Below are 21765 nucleotides of genomic sequence, written 5' to 3' on the forward strand. Positions count from 1 at the left end.
ATTAAAGCACTGATTTTGTCATTAAAGCTAGCAAAAAGCTCAAGATCAAAGACAGAGCTTCCCGTGTCAAAAGAATCTCAACAGCGAAACAGCAACCCAAGCAGGGGAAGGTCCTAGACCAACAGCTTGTCCTCACAGCCTGGGAGGAGGCTCTGCATCCACCTGCGTTCACTGACAAGAAGGAGGTAACAGATACTAAAACAAAAGAAAAGCCTTTCCTGTATCCACTGAAAGAAGAGGTGTGACGGAATTTCCTGTGCATATTTATTAGAAGGTGCTTGACACTTGTAGAGATCTCCCTTGTGCACAAGATGACGCTACCAGAAACCCCACAGCGTGCACCTCAGGAGAGCAGAGGAAGCCACGCTCCAGCCCCCGCAGCGCTGTTCGCCCGCCCGGCTCCAGCAGCCAGCTGAAGCACCCACCTTCGCACGGTTTGTGTCGTACCCAAGCCGTGCCACAAAGAGACAGCAACTTCCTCGTGCCTTCCAACACACTTCTCTACGCTTAGCGACTGCGGATTTCATTCTTCCATTTAGCTACTCTCTCAGGTAAGATGTGGAGTCTCTTGCCAAGCTGTCCCAAAACATCCAGGCAAGGACACGGAGCATACAAAATGCGATGACGGAACGTGAAGACCTGACATTACTCTGAACTAAATTCACAGCCATGCAGCAACCCCACCTTTAAAGTCTAGATAAAGTTCTTAATGCCTAGAGAAGGGAAGAAAGGCTTTATCTCAAATTTGAACAACAACCAAAAAAAAAAATCAACACCACAGCCCAAACCCTTACAACTTCCAGTTAACTCTGGCAACTTGCAATAGTGGAGTAAGATAACTTCTCCCAGCTGTCAATGACTGTAGATGCCAAAGAGATCTCTATGATGCAGACACAGAAGGTAAGGAAGAGGTCTGCAAGGAAATAATGCATAGCCCGCTTTATAAATCTCCAAATTAAAAAAATCCTCATCATTAAGACCCTGCTTGTAACAAGCCAGTTGGCTCATTACCAGTAAACATTTATTTTGTCATTTACTTCAAAGCAACGTTCATTAGACTCCTACCAAAACACAGAAACACGAATCCTTTCTAAGCAGACAAGAAGGACGTGGAGGGATCAAGCAAACACCGAGTTCCTTCACCAATCTCTATTCAAATACTAAAAATTTTAGCAATCTATTAGAGACTAAATTATTATGTTCCCCTAAGTGATAAAGATGAGGTAGTTTGTGTATGAGATCAGCTCTCTTCCTTTACTTTCGTACTTTATAATTAAATTTGCATGAAGGTCAATCAATGAAAACAAAATAAAAAGGACAACTCTGGAAGATGAGCTTGAATATCATTCAATGGATTTAAAAAAAAAACAAACCAGCAAGTCCATAGTGGGTTTTTGAGGTCTGAGTTTTTTCACTTGTAAAACCAGAGGTATAATTATGCCAGAATTAATCCCAGGGTACATATCCAGTGCCAAAACAAAGTCAGTGTTGCACTATTATGCTTTTTTTGGTCAAAACAGTATTTTTCTAAAAATAACGAAGTCTAGACTTTTTCGGCAGACTCTTCATTTTTAAAGCATAAAGTCTCATTCAGCTTCAATTTTAATCTTCAAATTACTATATTTGATTCGTTAACTTATATTACATGCTACATCTTCTTTGATTCCATACCTCAGAACTGATCTTTGCTAAACACTCAGCAGGCTGAGTTTTCTTTTCATATCTTCCATTATCTTCCTAAATCAATTCACTAAGTTTTGTATTTTTCAAAAAATAGAAATATCTCTAAATGTATGGCTGGTACTGACATCTAGCTTTAATGCTGAACTGTGCAATTCTTCACATCTCAGAGTCATTAAGTTTGATCTAGATGAGTCAGAAGTTCCTTACATACATCTAGAAGTGTCTCTCCTACCAGCACCGTGATTTATTGTCCCCCATGACATATTAGCACTTCAAGGGTTTGGGGACTGCTTTTGGGTTTGGTTTTTTTTCAAATATTTTTGTTTCTGGTGATGCTGCCACTTCTTTGTCAGCAGGAGGAATTATAGCAGACACAGACTGTATTGCAAATGCTCTCCGTGCTCTGAGGCAGGAATACCGACTGTTTCTAATTAATATGAAGAAGCGAGCTGTTACCTCAGGCACGCAGGATAAGGACATGAAGCTGGTACTTCCCCCGTTAACAGCTGCAATGCACAAGTTCACCAGGCAAGTAGGGACAGATGACGAAGTTAAAGCGAAGGCTGTTTCTGCCTACAGGCAAGGCCACCAAAGCCAACAGGAACAGTGCTGTGGTTCCAAATAGATGTTATGGTAGCATTACAGAATCTGAGAAATATGAAGGTTTTATACTTCTCTGTATGCCCCCCTCCTAACGCCTAGAAAAGAAGTTTCTCCCCCTGAAATTCCTGGTTCCTATCCCTACTTTCTTCACCTAACCTCCTTCCAGGAGTTTCCAGTCCAAAATCCGGTATCTGAGTGACAGAAATCCCCTGCCCTGGGCCACACCAAGTGCTGCTCGAACCCACAGGAAGCAGCGCGCGCTCCCAAAGGCCCCATGAAACAAACGGCGAGCCTGGCTCCAGTGCTGCTCATCACTGACCCTCTCGGCAGTTCCCCTCCATAGTGAGGGAAAGGGGCTAAGCCCCCGTCTGGAAAGCTATGGGGAGACACCGCCCCAAACTCAGAAAGGCGGGATATGGAGAGCACAGCACCAGAGCCCAGCTGCGCAACGGGACATCCCTCCCGAAGTGAAAGTTTAACAACTTGCATCAACCCCAAAGGCGACAGCTCTACCCGAGGAAAGCTCAGGTAGACACCCCTACCTCAGGAAACCCCTGCCAAACACGCTCTTGGCGTGGTTCCCCTCCCCACACCCCACCCCCGCCCCCTTCCAGTGACAAAACTGATTCTGATGGGTCGCACCAACTGCGAGCTACCGACATTCGTGAGGCCAAAAGCCGTCGAGATCGGGGCGAGGGGCGAGCCCCACGCACGCCGCCGAGGCCCGCAGGCCGGCCACCGCCTCGCCCCCCACACCGGGCGGGGACCGCTCCGCGGGGCGGCCTGCACAGCCGGCCCCACCACCGCTGCTGCCGCCTCAGGGGGCCGCCGAAGCCGCCCGAGACCCTCCTCGGGGTCTCGGTATCTCCCGGGAAGGCCCCACCGCCACCCCTGGAAACCGAAACCACCTCGCCCTGGCGGCGGCGCGTAGAGAACCGCTTGCCCTCGCCCCCGCCGCGGACAAGCGAGGACAAGCGGTACCCTACCCGCTGCCGCTTCACCTCGACACGACGCGGCCTCCCCTCGCCCCTGTCCTGCCCACCAGCCCCACGACCCCACGCACCGAGCCGCCTCTCTCGCCCTGCCTGCCCAGCGCCCCGACCGCTTCCGGCTTCCTGCAGCGGCGCTGGGGAGGCGGAGCGGCAAAAGCGCCGCCTCGGCTGCCGGCACCTCCCGGTTACCCTCAGCCCTTTGTCGCCCGGACGCGGCTGGCGGCTCGGGGAAGCGCGGGAGGGAGTTGGCGGGGTTTGGCTGACAGGGACGGGAGCCGCCGCCTCCGTAGGGGGATGAGGGAGCGGCGGCGGCAGCCCCTCAAGCAAAGGGACGGCGAAACCGGGAAAGACCTGGCAAGCGTCGACGAGTGGAAATAAAATGTTGCTTAAAAAGGGGCTCTGGGGGTATTTTCGCTGGTGCGATGTTCGAAACGAGCCGAGACCGGTTCCAGTGAGATTTCGGTGGCATTTTGGGTTTGGGTTTTTTTTTGCTGTGTGACAGCTCCGGGGGTGGGTTGGTTTTTTGGCTCCCGTCCTGGCGCAGGGCTGCCGTGCCCTGCTCGATCAGGCTCACCCGTGCAGTGCCCTCCTCGGTCAGGCTCACCCGTGCCGTGCCCTGCCCGGTCAGGCTTACCCGTGCCGTGCCCTGCTCCGTCAGGCTCACCCGTGCCGTGCCCTGCCCGGTCAGGCTCACCCGTGCAGTGCCCTGCCCAGTCAGGCTTACCGGTGCAGTGCCCTGCCCGGTCAGGCTCACCCGTGCAGTGCCCTGCTCGATCAGGCTCACCCGTGCAGTGCCCTGCCCGGTCAGGCTCACCCGTGCAGTGCCCTGCTCGGTCAGGCTTACCCATTCAGTGCCCTGCCCGGACAGGCTTACCCGTGCCGTGCCCTGCCCGGTCAGGCTCACCCGTGCAGTGCCCTGCCCGGTCAGGCTTACCCATTCAGTGCCCTGCCCGGACAGGCTTACCCGTGCAGTGCCCTGCCCGGTCAGGCTCACCCGTGCAGTGCCCTGCTCGGTCAGGCTCACCCGTGCAGTGCCCTGCCCGTCCAGGCTTACCCGTGCTCTGCCCTCACACCCCTCGCTGGCTTTACAAGGGAAAGCCAAGAGAAATCATTCCCTGCCCGTGTAATTTCTCTCAGGGTCACGCTTTTTAAACCTCAGGAAATCATACATTCCTCCTCTTAATATTTGCTTAACTGTGTCGAAGCAAGGTCCCTTGCTGATTGGCCTTTTTCCCTTCTTTTCTTCTTTACTATCCAGTAATGCTGCTGTTCCACTAAATGGTCTGCACAGCTTTTATAAGGAAAAATGCTGAGAAATGTATCATTTGTGCATAATTTAATTTAAACATAATTATGGTTGGAAAGTAATAAAATCATCATGGATGAAAAGCTGGACATGAGCCAACGATGTGTCCTCGCAGCCCAGAATAGCAATCACACCGCGGGCTCCATCAGAAGTGTGGCCAGCAGATCGAGAGAGGTGATTCTCCCCTTCTGCTCTGCTCTGGTGAGACCCCACCTGGAACTCTGAGTCCAGCTCTGGAGCCCTCAACACAGGAAGGACATGGACCTATTGAAGAGTGTCCAGAGGAGGGCCAGGAGGATGATCTCACTAATTGCGACCTCACCTCTCCTACGAAGACAGGCTGAGAGAGTTGGGCTTGTTCAGCCTGGAGAAGAGAAGGCTCTGGGGAGACCTTACAGCAGCCTTCCAGTACCTGAAGGGGCCTACAGAAGAGCTGGGGAAGGACTGTTTGTAAGGCCATGTAGCTATAGGACAAGGGGCAATGGTTTTAAACCAGAGCAGGGTAGGTTTAGATCAGACATGAGGAAGTTCTTCACTATGAGAATGGTGAGACACTGGAACAGGTTACCCAGAGAGGTGGTGGAGGTCTCATCCCTGGAGATATTCAAGGTCAGGCCTGATGAAGCTCTGAGCAACCTGGTCTAGTTAAAAGTGACCCTGCTTACTGCAGGGGGGGCTGGACTAGATGACCTTTAAAGGTCCCTTCCAACCTAATGCATTCTGTGATTCTGTGACCCCTTCTATGATCCTTTTTTTGATCCTCTGCATTTTCTATTTGAGATTACCATTTTCTGAATTTTTAGAAGCTTACTTTCTTGAGGAACTGGCAAATAAATGACAGCAACCTTTTGCTTACAGGTTTTGTTTATTGGTACTGTCTCAGCAGTCTTGGGCTTCATCAAAAGTCCAGGGTTTGGTGGTTCACTTGTTATGGGCAGTAAGCTTGTTCCAAAATTCTGTCAAGTGAAAACAATAAATTTACTTTGATATATTTTTATGCCATTAATACAAATGCTTAATTGATACTCTCCATTTTCTGGCAGCTGAGATTTCTTTCATAGTGATTCTGCATTATAGAAGGGACAGTTCCCCAACATGTTTGCATTATGTCCTTGGATGCTTCAGAAAGTTGCAGTGCTCTTCAGAAGTTACATGATTTATTTCTGCCACCCCTCCTCTGTACACAGCTTTACAAGCCTACCCATGAGTCAGCTTTGTCTTCTTCAGAAATACTCACCAGATCATTCATATGGATTTTAGCATCAGCCCTCTCAAAATCAGAAAACCACTAGCAAACGTTGCTTTGTATCTTGAATGTGTACTTGTTTCCACTTCTCAATTAGACCAAACTGTTCAGTAAGTTGATGCTTTTTGGAACCGGCCATTTTAAACCATAGATTCATTCAGGCTGGACAAGACTTTGGGGAGTCTCTGGTCCAACTTCCTGCTCAAACCAGGCTCAGCACTGACTTCAGACCAGGTTTCCCAAGAAGACCTAGACTATCTCAGCTTCAGTGACACCCTGGCCCTGGGTCTGGCCAACAACTGCCCACACTGCAGTTACCAGCCCAGGTCTAAAATCAATGAAGTCGGTTTGCATGATTCAGATCATCTGGGTTCTTTTTAGGGTATTGCCCTGTTTTTGTCTGGGATGGTTAATTTTCTTCCTAGTAGCTGGTGTAGTTCTGGGGTTTGGATTTAGGGCGAGAATAATGTTGATATCACACTGGTGTTTAGTTGTTGCTAAGCAGTGCTTACCATTAAGCCTTTCCAGCTTCCCAGGCCCTGCCAGTGAGGAGGCACGAGCCTTTCACAGGAAGGAGGGGGCACAAGAAGCTGGGAGGGGGCACAGCCAGGACAGCTGACCCCAAATGGCCAAAGGGATATTCCATACCATATGATGTCATGCTCAGCATATAACCTGGGGGGAAGTTGGCTGGGGAGGGGTATGGCTTGAAACTAGGTGGGAATGGTCAGCGAGCAGTTGTGCTGCGCGTGGCTTGTTTTGTTTTGCATATTCTTTTACCATCATTATTATTTTTATTCTCTTCCTTTTCCATCCTATTGAACTGTTTTTATCTCAGCCCAGGAGTTTTACTTTTCTCTGATACTTTTCACCCATCCCACTGTGGCTGAGGAGCGAGTGAAAGCTGGGGGGTCATTTTACCTGCCAGCCAGATGAAACCACAGCAGGTATATTTGTAACATAATCAGCAATCCTTGTGCAAGGAGAATCTTCTTTGGCCTTTAAACGTTTCAGGGTGGGAAGCACAGGAAACCACCAGAAAAGGAAATGTTATAAAGTCCCTCTAGAAATTGTCATTTTGTTTCTTTCCACTTCGCAAAACTTTGTGTGTTCCTCACCTCTCTGGTGTCTGGATTCAGGTTCCTGATCACAGATTCAGCAGTCTGTAGCTGTATGCTATTTCCCTTCATCCTAACGATGCTGCTGCAGGGCTTGTGGCCCAGGCTGGTGTGCTGCATACAGCCTCCTCACGCCTGTGGCTGTGGAAGCCAGAATTCGGGGGGGGGAATAAAGGTCCTGGGGAAAAAAGTAAGTCAAAGTGATTACAGTTACAGGGCTTTGCTCTTAAAGAATATTGAATAATTACCACATCCTGAAGTAGTGCTGCAGAGAGTGAAGTTGTAGCACAGCTTCTGAAACACCTGGAAGACAGGTGGGTACCACTCCGTGGAGGCATTATCAAACGACACCGTTCCAGCACTTGTGTGGTCAGAGAAAACAGATGAACAGGGAGACAGCAAAGCAGCTGCATTTGTTAGAGAATGTATATTGACAGCTCAACCATGACTTCCACTGAGAAGGAAAGTTGTGGTAGGTGATTTCTGGGATGCTGACATGTATCTTCGGGGTGTTTAGCTGCTGGACACTGTAATGGAGTTTTTAATCGAGTTCTTATTGCAGACACACAGAGTAAAACCCTGAGGGATGGTTATGAGTAACCACATTTGATTGAAGAATCTCATGGAAAATACAATAGTCGTAAGTGTGATCTCACCTTCCAAATTCCCAAGGCCCTATTTCCAAACATGGAAGCACTAAAAGCCTTTTTTTCAGCCAGAGCTGAGAGCATCAAAGCAGGCAAAATACTGTATCTTCTAACCTTAGTCTTGGGACCTTCTGGACAACTTAGCAACAATGAGGTAAGAACAGGGGAGAGTGGAGATCAACCACAGTAGATACTTGCCAAGAAAAAACCCCATGTGATCAGACTATCTGACTTTTAAAAGATTTGAGTGAAAAATTGCACCTTGCCAACCTTACCAAAAACAGAACCACTAATTTTGCCAGTAAGCCATGTGAGAAAAGTAACTCTAGACATCCTGAACAAGTTAGACATTGCTTTCCCTCGATCGTTCAAGAGTTTTCTAAGGAAAGCTGAAGCACTTGAGCCGTTTGCTCTGATAATCAGATTGTTTTCCACATTTGGTTTAAAGACTGAGGAGACATCGCAGCTGAACCAGAACAAGCAAATCTGTTACACATCCAACTTCAGCTGGAACTGCTTTTTATAATTCCACATTGAAACCCTCATCTCTCCTGTAGCTTTGCAGACAGGGAAGGGAAGTGATTCTTGGATGTAAGACAGCTCTTACTAGCTTTGCCTTTTTCCAGCTTGCCACCAGAGGATTCATTCCAAAGCTGTTTATAACGTACAGATTAATGCTTCCAAACAAATCTTAGTCCAGAAGTATTTATGCTATGTAGCCCACAAACTATATTCTTCCACTGGTCCTGTAGGAATGAAGCAATCTAGGAGAGTTCAGTGGAATAGTGGCTAGTGTTGATTTTCAAAAACCACATTATTTGATTTAAAAAATGTTCTGAAGCCTGCTTTCTCCTCATCTCACTGAAGTGTTGTGCTGGTTTAACTCAGGCTGGAGGCCAGGTGCCCACCAAAATTGCTCTATCACTCCCCTCTTCAGCTGGACAGGGGAGAGAATATATTTTGAGAGGCTTAGGAGTTGAGATAAGGATAGGGAGAGATCATTATTTAATTTAAAACGCACCCACAACCCCTCTACCACACACACACACTTCCCCACTCCCCACTCTACATCCCCTCCCCACAATGAAACCGGAGTAGGATAATAAGCAACAAAACCAAATCTTAAAACACCTTCCCCCACCCCTCCCAGGCTCAACTTTATTCATGATTTCTGTCCCTTCCCCCCTCCAGGTGTCACAGGGGGAGACAGAGATGGGGGTTTTGGTCAGTTCATCATGAGTTGTCTCTGCTGGTTCTTCCTTCTTAGGGGGAGGATTCCTCACACTCTTCCCCTGCTCCAGTGTGGGGTCCCACCCATGGGAGACAGTCCTCCACAGACTTCTCTAACGTGAATCCTTTCCCACAGGGATTTCGGTTCTTCATGAACTCTCATGAACCCCTCCCCACGGGCTGTAGGCTTTACCAGGAGCTTGCTCCAACATGGGTCACAGCATCTTCCATATGTCTCCCCCTGCTCTAATATGGGGCCTCTCCACAGGCTGCAGGTGGGATCTCTGTTCCCCATCATCATCCATGGGCTGCAGGGGGACAACCCACTCCACCATGGTCTTCTCCAGGGGCTGCAGGGGAATCTGTTTCTCCAGTGCCGGGAGCACCTCCTCCTGCAGCTTATTCACTGACCTTGGTGTCTGCAAAGTTTCTTTCATCTTCTCAGTCCTCCTCTGGTGACAAGAAGTGGCTGCTTGAATTTTTTTTTCCTTCTTAAATACATTATCACAGAGGTGCCACCACCATCACTGGTTGGCTTGGCCTTGGTCAGCAGTGGGTCTGGCCTTGAGCCAGCTGGTATTGGCCCTGCTGGACCTTGGGGAAGCTTCTAGCGATTTCTTCCAGAGCCCACCCCTGCAGCCCCCTTACCTGCTCATCCCCCCCCAGGCTTGGCACACAAGCCCCCAACAAGTGCTCTCACCCACCTCTGTCTCATTCCTTTTACTCCACAAGAAGTAGTTTTTGTAATGTGTTCAAAGCAACTGAATGCTGCCTGGTGAGTCTAGTTCACACTCTGAATATATGTTGCATCACCAGATTTCTCTTTGGAGATACCAAGTAATATTAACTTCTTTCCCAGTCCAGATTTTTTTTTGGGGGGGGGGGGGGGGGGGGGAAGGGAGGGAAATTCAAAGCAGAAACCCGTCTCTTTGAAATAAGTATGTTAATTAAGTTCTGGATTCTGTACCTGGGAAGGAGAAATCCTGGCTATACCTCCAGACTGGAGGATGAGATGCTGGAGGCCAGCTATGCTGAGAGGGATTTGGGAGTCTCAGTTGACAGCAGCTTAAACACAAGCCAGCAATGTGTCCAGGCAGCCAGGAGGACCAACTGTATTTCATGCATGGGAAGACTTCTAGTTTCCCCCTGACCCTATGAAATAGCAATGACTAGTGTTATGTCCTAGAACTACAAAAAAAACCCAACCGAAACTCCCACCCCCCCAAAAAAAAAGCAGCAAAAGAAACAAACTGACCAATGGATATATTTGGGTCAGAGGTAACAACACCACTCCTGCAATCTCTGTATCAGCCATTAACCCTGCTGGAATGTTGCAGTGAATGTATTTAATTCTTTATGTGTCTTCCACATGCAGGACCACAATACAATTTATTATCCAAGCATCAGAAAAATTGCCAGGTTCTACTGAAACCTAACAGCCAGAAGGTTAAAGAATGCTGTAGCTTCTAAAGATCACAGAATCATTTTGGTTGGAAAAGACCTTTAAGACCAACCATTAATCTAGCACTGCCAAGTCCACCATTAAACCAGATCCTTAAGTGTCACAGTTACAGATCTTTTAAATACCTCCAGGGACCATGACTCAACCAATTCCCTGTGCAGCCTGTTCCAGGGCTTGAGAACACTTTTGGTGAAGTTTCCTGATACCCAAATACAACCTCCCCTGGCCATTTCCTCTTCTCCTAGCACTTGTTACTTGGGAGAAGAAACCAATTCCCACCTGGCTCCAACCTCCTTTCAGGTAGTTGTAGAGTGGTAAGGTAACCACTAAGATGCTTTTTCTCCAGGCTAAACAGCCCCAGTTCCTTCACTCACTTCTCATCAGACTTGTACTCTAGACTCTTCACTGGCTTCCTTGTCCTTCCTTGGACACGCACCTCAGTGCCCAAAACTGGACACAGTACTTGAGATGCAGCCTCATCAACACTGTGTACGAGGATACAATCACTCCCCTGGCCCTGCTGGCCACACTGTTTGTGATACAAGCCGACTGTTGAACAACACCTCTGGGTCTTTTTGCACAGGACAGCTTTCCAGCCACTCTGCCCTGAGCGTGCAGCACTGTGCGGGGTTGTTGTGACCCAAGTGCAGGACCTGGCCCTGAGCCTTGAAGCTCATACAGTTGTATGCCCAGGCCCCTCTGTAGAACCCCCCTGCACTCGAGCACATCAGGACTCCCACACACCTTGGTGTTATTGTCTGCAGATTTACTAAGGGTGCACTCCATCCCCTCATCCAGATCATTGATAAAGAAACTAAAGAGCTGTCCCCAGAGCTCAGCCCCGAGGGTATAACAGCCCTTGTGACCAGCCACTAACCAGATGTAACTCCATTCACCACAACTCTTTGGGCCCAGCCATCCAGCCAGATTTTTACCCAGTGAAGTGTACACCCATCCATGCCATGAGTAGCCAGTTTCTCCGTGGTCATGCTGTGGGAAGAGCTCTCAAAGGCTTTGCTAAAGACAACATCCACAGCCCTTCCCTCACCCAGTGAGCAGGAAGACAAGCAGGACCTGCCTTGCATTCACCCATCCTGACAGGGCCTGATCGCCTCAACCAAAATGACTCAAAGACACTTAACATTTCACTGGATAAAGTTTTATTTATTTTTAATATAAAAAAGATAGAACCAGATGCTACTTTTAAATGAAATCATTTATTAAACCAATCTGTTTTATAGGAGGTATATATATATTTTATCATTAAGACAAACTTCAATGAAATTACTATCTACAAGAATGACCTTGATTGTTTTATTTTCATGTCACCATACATGAATGAATGAATTATGTCTTATGAAAACATTTTACTCAGTATAAAAATGTACACATTTTAATAACCATTGCTATGGTCTGAAGGGATTTATACATTTAAGTCCAAAAATAAGTGTAATTTCATTGCTGTACGTGTTACAGCAGAAGCGTAAATTATCCTATACATAATAAAAGTTTGTTTAGGTATACAGCTATTTTCCATGTTGTCACATACCTTCACATTTTAGACACAAGTGGGGGGCTTGCATTTCTCTCTTTTGCAAAAGGCTAAAATATGTACTGAGGTGAGCACAAAGCAACGTTTCTTAAAAACAAAACCAGTCTGAATGGCACAAGAGTTAGCGTTTTTATAAATTAACAACCAAGAGTTCTGGGTTATGGAAACGGGTATGTAAGATTCCAGTACTTTCCTCAGGGCTTTGCTCTCTGGAAGAATACCTGTTAAAAATATTGTAAAAATAATAACTGATACAAAGGAAATTAGGACATGGGATGGTTGACATGTAAAATAATTAGTTGAGAGAAATAATTTTCTTGTTTAACATACTGGGTAGCACACTAGGTTCAGGTATGCAACTTGTGCTGTTCAATTACACTTACACCCTCAAAAATTAAGTATTCTGACACATTCTTTACAACTATAGCATCACTTTTTTGTTATTTCAACTATTAAACATAAGCCACTAGAATATCAAGCTGTTGAGGAGATGGCAAGGTGCTGAGCCCAAGTGAAAACTCTACAGATGTAGGGGTTTTTTCTTGTTGCTTTCTCCTGCTTTCCAAAGCTGCTTTTCTACTTGGAGATTTCCTATAGCTAAAAATTATTATGTAATTCAATATCTCAGTATTTACTTTGGTTAACTACCATAACTGAATTGTGTGACAAAGTTCAAATCAGATTAGAAGCGATTTAAAGGGAAAAAATCTTTACCTTTAAGTAATTTTTAAAAACTTTAGCATCAGGCTGCTGAAGTGCTTGACAGAATTCCTGTAAGAAAGAATAAGGAAACACTAAATTAAGCAACAAGACAACCTGAGATATGATAGGAGCATACAGAATACATTGTATGTAAAAGCAATCAATAGCAGTTTGCATTTGCCTGTACAAACCAAAATAAAAGATGGCAATAGCCTACAACAGGCCAGGTGCTTTCTGGGGTGAAAAACCTGCGCTTTCAAATACAAGATATCACATTCACTTTTAGCTGAATGGACAGTAGCAGGACTATCAATGAGGACTGCAATCAAGGAGATTCTAAACCTTTAACTTTTCCAGAGACTTCTGGTGGCTTTGAAACAAATACTTCAGACAAATATTACACCAAAGCAGTATTATATACACACACTTAGTGCCTCTAGATTCCAGCAGAACATGTCTGTCAGTTATTATCTTACATCAGGAAACACTAAGGCCCCAGCAAGAGAGAATGCTGGATCCTTACATATATTTAGCAACGCTTAAGTTTTATGACTATAATTGTCTCCTAATGCAGCAAACCCAATTAGTATTGTATCCAAAGTAATTGCATGCACCAGCATTCATCTAACAATTTCTTCCTGGCAGTGCTTACCATGTGGCTAGCAATGCCTAATGTTGAGACGGTGGTGAGGTGTAAAGTTTCACCTTTGAGAACCACCTTACACTACTCCAAACTAAGTACACAAAATCCCAACACTCAATGCCCAACATAATTTTTGACAGCAGAACCAGTGCCCCAGCCTTAATTTCTGTAGTGCTGAACACAGCCTTTATCATCACACCTTCTATACATTCAACATTCTTCATTCTGCTTTTGAGTTATTACTCTTAAGTATTCTGATTCTTTTTCCTCAAGTTAAAATTTGAATTGAAGCAGACACAGCAGTCAGTCACATGCAGTAGACTCTTTTTTGTCAGGTACTGTTGCACTAACTTCACTCCTTCCACTACATTCATCTCACTGATACACAATATCAGACTCAGTTTTACTGAGGGATGGTAGGAGGTTAAATTTGTCAGTAGCAATTTTGTTCCCATTTAGCCATCAGAGTTTTCAAAACATTCTTTTATGAATTCCTACCTGAATTATCTCTGGAGCTACTTGCAAAGAAGGCAAATACTCTTGCTGAAGATACTGAATGCACTCAGGACCCTAAAGAAAAGCAGTACACAACTTGTTCAAGTATATTTTCATACATGTGAAGAGTCACAATCCTATGCTGTGTGGTACAGAAGAGTTTGGAAACAGGTGGTCTAACAAGAGAATTTCATGGAGAAGTCATGCATATCAGATACTAAATGCTCATGTTATTTTCAGCTGTTGACAAATAAAAATATTTCTCTCAACCTTGGCATTAAGGATTCTACTGCAACACAGTACCTTGTTACATAACAGAAGAATACACTGAAAACTGCACTGGAATATGATTTACAATACAGCCAGTCAGTTTGTGATATGTCAACTGTAGAACTCAGTTAATGAAGAAGGTGGCCCTAATTTCACTGACAGATGAAAGCAAAAAAGTTAAAAATCAGCAATTAGTATCTGCCAACTGCTTTAGCATACTGCTGCCATTATGAAATTTAGTAGCCAAGTCCCCTGAATGTGGTGTTTCTCTTCTTGAAACACTATGTAATTTGTGGTGGACTGAATGCCAATAAAATAGAACTTCCAAACCTTTGAGAGAAGCAGACAGGCAGGTCTGTTTTGGTTAACATAATTTGTTTTCTCTAACAGATTTCTCAGGTCCCTCTCATCACAAGAGGGATTGCCATACACTGGCAGTATACAAGCGTGACCCAACTCATCTACAAACAGAAAGTGAATCAACTTTACTAATTCACACATAAGTTGCCCTAGTGAACAAGGTGCCTTGTTCATGGGAGGGGAAAAGATTTCAGATCATTTTCCTGTATTTGTATCAGTATGTTTGTACTGTTGCAGCAAACAGTATTTGTAACAGGCAGTTACTTCATTGGCCCAAGCTTGACTTCATATAGATTTCTCTCTTCATTGTTTTTTGGGAGAAAGGAACAAACTCAGCACCTCTCCTCAATTAAAATACAGTATCTTCTCTGCCAGTTTATGATTTCTGCTAATTCCTGTGTAGCTGTAACTTCTACTTGCATTTGACAGGAGTTAGCAAGTTAAAGGGTGTGGCAGGAAATAGTAACATCAACACAGAAACTGTTTCAGTTCCCAATCAAAATGGAAATAAGCTACAGTGTTTTAATAACTAGACAATACAAAATCAAGCTTTTCTGTCAATGTTTTTTCAATCTAGTCCCCCACACATTGAAAGGCACCTTCCCTTTCACAGTGGTACTCTCAAGGAAATCTCTAATTGCTCTTTTACATCTGTTTAAGTACTACACTGAAAAGTCAGAGAATGCCAACTGATCAATTAAATATGGCAACAATCATCAGGTGAGCAGTTTTGTCCCTTAATGAAGAGTCAATATTTTGCAGTAATTGCTCAAGTAGTAGAGCTACTGGATCCTGTATCCATACACAGTATTATGGTCATCCTATTATCTCATCTAAGGGTAGTAGCTTTCACTAGTACCTAATGTTTAGAAATTGATAAAAGCACTAGAAAGAAATCCCTGAGTTATTCCCTACGAAGAATTATGAAACTTACCCTTTTGAGATGAATCGTTTTTAATGTCACTGCACATTCTGATAAAGCCTGCAAGGTAATAGATAACACTGTTTGATTAGCCTACTGGTTGACTATTTAAAGCCAAAGAACCTAATGAGGCCCAAAACAAGGGCTATAGCTCACACCGTTACTCCCAATTTTTTCCCCTCACACAATACTAACTGAGCCTCAACCTTTCCACTCTAACCAGAATTCTTCCACTCTAACCAGAAACATTAGGCACAGCTGAACCCCAAATGAATTGAAGAACAGCCACCTGCACATGTTCACATTCACCAAACATTAGTTAATAAGTAATATAGGTCAGTGTTAAACACTCAGATCTGCAATTCTCTAGCTTGATTTTGAGCATAGGTGAACTACAGAATACAGTACCACAATGTTCAATAATTAATCATCTAGGTACCTCAATAGAAAACAAGGGATTTTATTTGTGAGGCAATTATCTTTGATACCACATGGCCATTGTACATTTCTTAACTTGAATGTGCCGTACAAGAAATCAAACAAACAAACAAAGAAGTCCATAATACACACCAGCACTGTCTGGGCATCTGCTAAGTCAAACGTTTGCTTCAAAGGTGCTAAGAAACATGCAGGAACAATGTGCTTGTAGACAAAGTCTGCAAAGCCAACTGGTCCATCTTTACCTCCTGAAAGAGAAACAAGATACCGCGTTCGATTACTGCTTCGTGGCTGGTAGCAGCTGCAAAGGAGTTATGGAAAGACAGTCTTACCCCAAAGCTCCACCAACTTAGAAAGAATAATAAAACAAGTCTTCTGTGCAATAGGATCTGGGTAATCCACTGCTCCTTGAATGACAGTGAACAACACACGCTCCACGTTCTCTGCACCTTAAACACAAAAATGAGCTTGTCATTTCCACTTTAGCCAATGTCTCTGTACTCTTACACTACTGCATACAAATATCGACCTGGAAGATGTGCTTCAACTTCAAAATAGCAAGTTTTTGCACACAAAATCTCAAACCTGCCCTGACACAGCTTCGTGCCATTTCCCCTTGTCCTATCTCCTGTCACCTGGCTGAAGAGACCATCGCCCACCTCTCTACAACCTCCCTTCAGGTAGTTGTAGGTGGTGATAAGGTCTCCCCTCAGCCTCCTCTTCTCCAGGGTAAACATCCCCAGCTCCCTCAGCTGCTCCTCACATGATTTGTCCTCCAGCCTCTTCACCAGCCTGGTTGCCCTTCTCTGCACTCGCCCAAGAACCTCGATGTCCTTCTTATGGTGAGAGGCCCAGAACTGGACACAGTACTCGAGGTGCGGAAGTCCTATTAAGTCCATATTAAGTCATATGATGCCTTTTATCATAAATAACAAAATCAGGTGATAGTAATAAAAGTTATAGACATTACTAATGTGACCTTCAGCAAATGAACACTACAATGAATACTGCCAGCTATGAGTGGTCTTGTCCAACAGACTGAACACTGTTATACATCGTATGATCTCCAATTCACTGACTACAACGATGCACAAGGACATACTTCATACCATTCTTATCCTTATAGACACAGCAATCACATATAGGCTGAAGAGATCAATAGAAAGAATATGCTGATTATAGCTGGATTCGCAAACCCAAATTCTTGAGTAACGTGTAAGTTTAGTACTGTATTTATATTAGTCCATTCTACCTTAACACAGTTAATAATACTTGACAGAAACCTGGCTAATAATTTAGTAGACAAAACTTTGATGAGAATAACCATAGTGCTATCCTCTGAGAAATTGAACTGCTTACCTTGATTAGCTATGACTTCACTCATCCCACTGCCAGTTACTGTCTGCAGAAAAGCAAAGTAACTCCTCCGTAACATTTGTTTCTCTAAAGCAGCAGACTGGTCATTCTCTTCTGCAGGAAGGAGCAAGACCTCAAAAATGGCATGAAGCAGTGGCATAAACATCTGCTGCAGAAAAGGTGAAACCTGCGTCTGTGGAGATCAGAAGATGGGATCAACTCAAATCAGGTACAGAAACAGGACATTTAAAAATTCAAAATTGAGGGCTTGTTACAATTCTCATCTTTGATTCACATTTAAAGTTTCATTTACCAACTACTTCAATTAAGTGAGTCACATCAGAGTCACCACCAACCTTACTGCTTCTTGACTCACACACTACCAAATTCAAGTCTTTTGCACAAGAATACCTAGTCTCTAGGTATCTAGGCTCATTCGGAGTGGGAACAGAAGCTTTTTCAGCATTTCTCATCCTTCTGTTCAGACAGACAGGCACTATTTCAAATTCTCTGAAATATCAAGGGGGAGGGTATTTTAAAGTCACTGTAGTTACAGAAAATACATCTCAGATGTTAAAACTGGCAACCTTTTGTAGCCAGTTTTTTGCTTAAATAGGAGTTTTCCTGGAGTACTACTGGTATCACAGAATGAGCTTTACATTTATGTCTTACTTGCAGTGAGAAATGTATGCAAGGGCACCAAATTAACTGAACACTGGTCAATTAAAAAGCTGCAGGCGTGTGCTATTCAGCCACACTCTGAAGATCCATAAAGAGGCAACTCAGATGTTCATTTCTTAACGCTTAAGCAAGGTATTATCTTTAATCTGCTCTTTACTGTACCTTGAAAGTATTCAAGGTGAGACTACTGAAGCTAGGTTCTTTATTTAGCAGGTTACAATACAAATGTTACAGTACCACATGAAGTTAAAGCATTACACCTGAACATGGTTTTTGTCCAGTCTTGCTCCTGTAACTTTTTTTTTTACCTTCCTCACCTTACACAGACTATTTCTAATTATCTACTGTTATCTTGAATCACTTTTAGCATAACTTGCAAGAAGGACTATAGTAGGAAGGATCTTCCTCTCTAATCCCTGAAACACTTGATTTTTCAAAATTCTCTCTCTGCTCTGCAGATGGGATACTCAAGGTCCACACGGCAGATTCACACAGGTATATTGGCTGCTGCTCACAACATGCACTGACTTTACATCTGAACTGTTTGAAACTCAGCAGCTCTCAAAGGCTAAACTTCAAGAACCTTTGGTAGATAATCAGTTGACAATCTTACTCCCACTTAATGCAAAACTTGTTTCTCCATTTCAAAACTTCCCTATTTGTCAACGTATTTAGAATAAAACCAAATCAAGCCTCAGCACACATTTTTATGCAACAACACTGTATCGAGATCTTGTAAATCAGTATTTTCCCCCATAAATGCATCTGATATTTCTGTATCCCCTGAAAATCTCATTACCCAAACTGTAAAGTTAATTTCCTCACTTATAGTTTGTAATATTAGTTTAACACTTCAATGGGGGCATGGAGTGTCAATAACAACTATGCTGAAAGTAGCATTTCATCTTAAGTATCAAACAAGTACCAAACAAAAACGATTTGAGAAACAGAAAAATCTGAGACTAATCAAAGGGAAACACTCATTTAAATCACTGCAGGTCCAGCAACGTATAACTGTTGCTGAAGAATGTGTTTCCCAGTATATACTGTGTGAGAAGATTCTGACACACAGCTCCTCTTTTCCAGTTCCTGAAAAATATCTACCAGCACCACTTTGACCTGAGCAGCTTATGTAATATCATACCTTAAACTTAGCTGTTATTTGGTTTATAAGAGGAATGAATTCTTGAAGATCTTTTGCTTCACAGTCTTTAAGCATGTGCTCTGAGGCAGAAGGAATGAATGGAAGAACTTCTTCCTCTAGGCAAATAATCATGCGGTGAAGGAAAGTACGGACACCACTTCTCAGAACTTCCTTTTGCAGTGGGCAACTGAGAGCTGGCAGGAACGTTTGTAAGCAGTCCAGATAAACCTCTGAGCAGCCACATTGTTTTACAGTTTGCTTATTGCTGAAAGCCTTGCTGGTTCGGCTGTAACAGGAATACACCAAGTTTTATACAAGCTCACATCCCAAATACAACGAGGAAGAGGTAACACCCAGAACAGCACTGTCTTTAAAACTCCATGCACTAAATTAGAATACTACATTTCATGAAATAGGAGCCAGATACTGGAAGTAATTAGCAGAATTATTTGCTATGAAGTAGCTACATTTTGGCAATTTTTGACAAAATACAAGCAACGTATCATCAGAATAGCTCCACACAACTCTTTGAGGAAGGGAACCTCTGTATCTACATCCACAACAGCCTGTCAGAAGGGGAGGTAACTCATTTTCTGTGCTCCCGTAAGAAACTCTAAAACCATTGATGACTTTCTAGGTCAATAAAGCACAGGTAGAAACTCATCCCCTCCTCCCAGTAAATCCTTTATGTTTCTCTTTTACTCAAAGCAGAAACACACTCACTGTGCTGTACCTACCTAGCAAACCCAACAGCATGGTTGAGGCAGTCAGCCAGTGCCATCTGTCTGTCCTCATCTTGCGCCATCATCAGTTTTTCTAATAATACTTTGAACTTCTCCATCAGCGGAGTCAACAAATTCCTCATCAGAACCTGTTTTCTTTCTGCAGAGTATTCACTGTTAACTATTAATACTCCAGCTGTTTCATAAATGAAAAGTTGATCATCGCTGCTTAACAGAGCCTGGTAACCATTTTCCTAAAACAGAAGATAACAGGCATAATTCACTAGATGTCCTTTGTCAAAGTTGGCTTCTCAAAGTTTAAAGATGATACTTTCTTTAATTGTGTCTAAGTAATCTCTAGAATACATTTGCACTAGTTGTATTTTCTTCCTACTTAAGCAGAAGCATCAAGTACAGGTGAAGACATAGTTGATGGAACTACTTTTACACAATTTAGACAGATTTCTACATATACCCATTTCTAGCCTACACTCCCAGAAACACACAAAAGCAAGATTATTAAAGTAAGGTACAAACGTAAGCATGCAAGTGATCTCACACCAAAAAGCAGGATAATTATGTGTGTTTAAATGTTTGTGTGCTAAGCTTACAACTCAGTAAGTACTCAGGCACACTGATGAGTAAGCACAAGTCTTATTTATTACAAAACCCTGCTATAAATACTCACAGGAGGAGAAAGTTCCAGCAGGTCTTGTATTCTATTCAGAACATCTTCAATAAAGGGATTCATTTGCTTACTGAAGTAAAACACAAGTACATAACACTGTTTAGAAGCATGTGCATTTTTTCAGGTTTCCTAGAATTATTTTTAAGCTATAAAACTAGACTCTAAACTACCTTCTCAGTATAAAACTCCCCTTTAAATATCAGAGCACTGTTGTGGAAAGTTCTGGCTTATGGAGCTCGTGCTAGGCCAAAATATATATGGCACAGGGGGAAATAAAATTTCTTTCTCTCCACATCTCCCCTCCCTGCTTTTTTTTTTAACATGCATAAATAGCTTCACTCATATGAATGAAATATTTTCATTAACAGTTAAAAAATAGGATCCTTCTGAATAGAACCATCTTGGAGCTTCTCCTGCCTTATATAATAAGGTGGACAGGACAGGACTAGTTTGAAGGGCTTTAATACACTGAGTAAACATCAGTATAAATCAGGACAGACATTTACACCGCCAGTCAGTTTTAACTTCTTTGTTCTGTGTCAATTTTCTGTACTGCTACCTTAGTATTAGAGTAGTACAACCCTCCAAAAGCACTGTTTTCATTGCAGTCCATTTGAAACCCAGCCTGTTTCAACTGTTATGTAGAGAAGTGCTGTATGTATGGTCAGTTCTGAGCAATTTAGATAAATTTGTACAGCTTTACTCACTTAAGAGACTTGACAAATCTGGAAAAGAGGTAAGCTGTTCGACTCCGTACTTTGGGACTTGTATGGCGAAGACCACGGTGATCTAAAAATGCCATCTGCAACCAAGAAAATATCTCAGTCTTAGAACCCCTAAACAAGGAGGGGGGGAAGCTAATGATTTGACAATTTAAAAGCCCACCTTCTATAGCGACATTCAGGAAATAAGAGGATAAGTCTGTAAAACTTCTCTAGTAAGAAAAAGTAAATGTGAGGAAACTTACTAGAACAGTTGGAATGTGCTGAGGTTCAACAGCAAAGAATTTTTCATATCTAACCACTGTTTCAAAGAATTCCAGTGTCACTGATGTATGTTGATAGGCACTAACACCAGAAGTCACCAGCTACAAATAAAAACATTAGCAAGTTAGTACTTCAGCCATTTATAATACCAAACTACATTGGAATTGACATGCTGGTGGTTTAGATGAGCCATTTGAGCTGGAATAGCCCAGTCTTCATTAGCATTTTTAAGTAGCTTCCACAACACACATACTTACTGTTCTCATCATGTCTTGTAAAGCCGTAGCTTTTGTAACATCACCAGAGAAGTGAGCACCATGTGATACAGGAAGAGCCTCTGCCAACATATACAGCAGCCTTATTGCTACTTCTACTTCCATAAATCGTGTAGTCTGCCAATTCCTAGAGAAAGAATACAAAGATCATTTTAGTCTGTGGTAGCTTATGAAATAATCACAGTTCTACCATGTTAGCATTACCTTTTGAGCATTCTTCAAATGCACAGCATGGAAACAGCAA

The 21765-nt window shown here is 43.5% G+C and overlaps 1 protein-coding gene across 1 annotated transcript in view; it reads right to left on the reverse strand.

Moving 5' to 3' along the window:
* Window positions 1-11485: 11485 nt before the first annotated feature.
* XPOT (exportin for tRNA) overlaps window positions 11486-21765 on the reverse strand; it is a 28159-nt gene continuing 17879 nt past the window's right edge. The window contains exons 13-25 of the mRNA XM_084264813.1: window positions 21504-21648; window positions 21228-21347; window positions 20968-21062; window positions 20261-20330; window positions 19588-19826; window positions 18851-19136; window positions 17029-17218; window positions 16002-16118; window positions 15802-15917; window positions 15244-15291; window positions 13683-13754; window positions 12554-12610; window positions 11486-12060 (exon numbers count right to left, since the gene is read on the reverse strand). Coding sequence (XP_084120939.1) covers window positions 12034-12060; window positions 12554-12610; window positions 13683-13754; window positions 15244-15291; window positions 15802-15917; window positions 16002-16118; window positions 17029-17218; window positions 18851-19136; window positions 19588-19826; window positions 20261-20330; window positions 20968-21062; window positions 21228-21347; window positions 21504-21648 — 1582 coding nt within the window. The 3' untranslated portion in view covers window positions 11486-12033. The remainder of the gene's footprint in view (window positions 12061-12553; window positions 12611-13682; window positions 13755-15243; window positions 15292-15801; window positions 15918-16001; window positions 16119-17028; window positions 17219-18850; window positions 19137-19587; window positions 19827-20260; window positions 20331-20967; window positions 21063-21227; window positions 21348-21503; window positions 21649-21765) is intronic.

This window comes from Gallinula chloropus (assembly GCF_964237585.1).
Source record: "Gallinula chloropus genome assembly, chromosome: 1".
NCBI classification, from domain to species: domain Eukaryota; kingdom Metazoa; phylum Chordata; class Aves; order Gruiformes; family Rallidae; genus Gallinula; species Gallinula chloropus.